Genomic DNA, 3,895 nt, shown 5'->3' on the forward strand with positions numbered 1-3,895 from the left:
GATGTCAGATCTTCCTCTGATTTTTTGTATACCTCAGCCACACTCCTCCTACGCAGCGCTATCTCAGAAAGATAACCTAATGCCTGAATGATCCCAAACCGAGGTCAGAGAATATATAAATAGAAAATAAGGAGGAAAGGAAGAATGGGAAAATCATCTCATAACTTCGAGGGAAAGTAGATTTCTCTAACAGCTCGTCAGGCATCCCAGAAAGTATAACTTGATCCTTAGGAGCAATGCCTTTCAAGACCCACTCCTCGAAAACAGCCAGATTACCAACCACCTTTTGATCCTTAGTGATGGACCATTCTGGAATGAACACTCCGATGTCTGCCTTCTCTTTACCTTTATTCTTCCTAGGAACATCAGGAAGATCGGTAGGTATGATGGAAGACTCACTGGCATGGTGATCAATTAATCCTGTGGAAGATCCAACCTCTTGAGGGATTGGCTCCATAAAGAGACTGCCACCTTCCTTTGGGGAGGAACCTTCAACCTCGACATTTCGAGAAGATGTAGGAGAAGGCCTTACTAGCCCTTTCCTGGAGAGACCCTTATCTCTTGGGGAGGAAGAAGCTTTCCTTTTCCTACTCACACTCACTTCTGGAGGATCGGAAACCTGATTTCCATCAATGCGGAAATCTTTCTCCACTATGTGGCTAGTCAAAGACTCCAAGCCGAAATTCACTGCCATGTAAACAAAAAATATCGTTATAAAATAGAATAGGATAAATTCTTATCTATTGTTTATAAAACCTCCATTCCCGAGGTACTCACCCAATTCTAGCTCACCCAAATCTTATAAATCAACAGTTTCACCCTTGATCCAATTCCCATCTGCCATAATAGCTTCAAAACTAGCTTGATCAGTAGGATCCAGGGGAATGATCTTGTTTCCCTCCTTGGTATTGGGAAAACCCCATTTTAGGGGGCATTCTGGTCCCGTGTGAATTGCCCAAAAGAATTGCTGTTTCCAGCCATGGTTGGATGAAGGAAGAGACTGTTGTTCAATGGCTATCACTGAGAGGGGGGGTGAATCAGTGATCCAAAATTTTCAATTTCTTCCCCACTGGCACTGATAATTATTGGGCGTATCTGAAAAACAAACCACAAGGTCGTGTACACTCCCCAGCCAGACTTAAAGGCTCTACCAAGTGTGTACACCCATCCTGCAACCCACACACTCTAAATGCAACAATAAAGATATAATGCAAAAATCCACACGCACAACACAAGGTATATGTGGTTCGGCAAATTGCCTACATCCACGGAGCAATGCCACTAAAGGCTTCGTATTTGCTCAATACTCAACTTTTGCTGCACCTATAGCTTGGAGCACCCACACCCAAATTTTCTCAGCATAGAATTGAGAGGGCAATTAGTGCTAGTACAAAAAGTACCCACTGTCTGAGAGCACCCACTCCCAGTATTTAGCACCCACTAAATACAAAACAAAAATCAATAGAGTTGGGTTTATATCAATACCCTACAATCAAGCTTAGACTAGCTTAGGTTATCAACATGCATCACCTAACACTAGTAATAATAGAGAACACAGACAATCACAAAGAAAAATAGGAGGTAAAAAGCCTTACAACCATTTGTCTGTACCGATCTCAGATGTGATGGAGCCCACTGGAACTACCAACTCTTCCCTTGTAAGGAGAAACTTGGGTTTTCAAGTAGACACTGCCATAAGGGGACCACAGATAGCTCTTTTCTTCTTGTCTCTTCATCCTCTTGGATTTCTTCAAGAACCAATCAAAATCCCAATTTCCTCATGAACAATACTTCAACAAGCAAGTTGCAATCTTCAAAAACCCATTGAAAATAAACTTGATGCAACCCAAAACAGCCTTCAATTTTTTCAAAACCAAAGCTTTAGAGAGAGAGATCGACCCCATCTAGGTTTTTCAATGTATCGTGTTCTTCACAATTTTTCTCTGTTTTCTTCCAAATGCACTCTTTGATGATTCTCATTGAAAAACCCCTCTTTAAAATTCTTAAAAGCCTTAAAGAATGTTGGCCATTGGATTAGGGACAGCCAGCTGCTTGGATGAAGCCAAAAAGGCATTTTCTAGGAACTTGATCATTAAGGAAATTTTGAAATTACAAATGAGCCCCTCTAGTCTCACTTAATTATGTCACTATAGACATAACTTAAATTTATTTGCATTTAAACCCCTAAGACCAAAAAGTGATCTTATCCAACTTTCCAGAATTGCTTCTAATCTGCGCACCCAAACGGAAAAAATTATAACTCCCTCATTTGACGTCGGATGGACAAACCGTTTGAACCAATGGAAAGAGGACTCGACGAACTAACTTTTTCTAGTTCAAAGATATTCCAAATTCTGATGCAAGACCCACTAAAAAAATCCCTAAAGGTAGCATAGTTGCGGTGACTTATGAAATAGGATACAAGCGTGAATCCAAAGACCACCAGAAACTTCCAAACACATTGAATCACTATCAAACAAAGTTTCTTGAGCCACTAGACACTTCCATAACCTCAAGACTGGCCATCTCATCACTGTACTGCTCTTGGTTGCCAACAATGACAACCCATATGCAACAATCTCCCCCTTTGGAGTTGTTGGCAACCTTCTCATCATCTGTGTGCCTGCATCTACAACCAACACAACATACTTAAAGTTCTCCTGCTTGCAAGACCTGCATTTTCTCCCCTACGAAGGACAAGAATTCTCCCCATACAGTGATGAGGACTCTCTCTCCCCCTTTGACAACAAGTACAAAAGGACGTACAAGGACTCCCCCTGAGTCCATAATGGGAGCAAATCATCTACAATAAGCATGCTCCCCTTGCCCCTCTGCACCTCAATGCTTGGGAATAAGAACCACTCCCAACTTCTGTCTGAGGAACTTAAACTGCTCCTTGGGTAATGGTTTTGTGAAAATATCTGTTGACTGTTCTGCTGTGGGGATAAACTCCAATCTCACTACTCCTTCTATGACCTTCTCTCTCAAGAAGTGATATCTGATTGCAATGTGCTTTGTCTTGGAGTGCATGACTGGATTCTTTGAGATGTTGATAGCACTTGTATTATCACAATAAATCACCACAGGCCTATCAACCTCAACACTCAAATCCTTCATCATCTGTTTCATCCACAACAACTGTGTACAACATGATGTGGCTGCTATATACTCAACCTCTGCAGTAGAAAGGGAGACCGAACCTTGCTTCTTGCTACGCCAAGCTACTAAACTGCCACCCAAATAGAATGCACCACCACTGGTGCTTTTCCTGTCATCCACATCACTGCCCAGTCTGCATCTCAAAAAAGCTGATAATGTGAAGTCCTTGGTTCTGGGGTACCACAAGCCATAGTCAATGGTACATTTCAAGTACCTAAAAATTCTCTTCACAGCTGCTACATGAGTTTCTTTGGGCCCAGCTTGAAATCTTGCAACTATACACACAGCCTGTAAGATATCTGGTCTACTAGCTGTCAAGTACAAGAGACTTCCAATCATTGATCTATAAGTAGTGTGATCAACTGATGGGGATGCATCATCTTTAGTCAACTTGCATCCAGTCATCATGGGTGTACATGTTTGCAGTCGTCCATGGTGAACCTTTTCAACATTTCTCTCACATACTTGGATTGACCGATAAAAATTCCTTCTTTTAGCTGACTGATCTGCAACCCCAAAAAGAATGAGAGTTCACCCAACATGGACATTTCAAATTCAGCCTGCATCTTCTCTGTAAAATCTCTACACATCTCATCCTTGTGGCCACCAAAAATGATGTCATCTACATACACAACTACCATAAGCTGACTATCTACAGTTGATTTCACATACAAATTACTGTCCACCATGCCCTTTTTGAAACCCAAATGATATAGATAGGTGTCCAATCTAGCAT

General features: G+C 41.5%; 1 protein-coding gene across 1 annotated transcript; it reads right to left on the bottom strand.

The window, feature by feature from the left end:
• Positions 1–2,838: 2,838 nt before the first annotated feature.
• On the bottom strand, positions 2,839–3,564 carry LOC122648337 (secreted RxLR effector protein 161-like). Its single transcript, XM_043841566.1, has one exon. The coding sequence runs from the start codon at positions 3,562–3,564 to the stop codon at positions 2,839–2,841; it is 726 nt and encodes a 241-aa protein (XP_043697501.1).
• Positions 3,565–3,895: the final 331 nt, after the last annotated feature.

Source organism: Telopea speciosissima, unplaced genomic scaffold (genome assembly GCF_018873765.1).
Source record: "Telopea speciosissima isolate NSW1024214 ecotype Mountain lineage unplaced genomic scaffold, Tspe_v1 Tspe_v1.0819, whole genome shotgun sequence".
In the NCBI taxonomy this organism is placed as follows: Eukaryota; Viridiplantae; Streptophyta; class Magnoliopsida; order Proteales; family Proteaceae; genus Telopea; species Telopea speciosissima.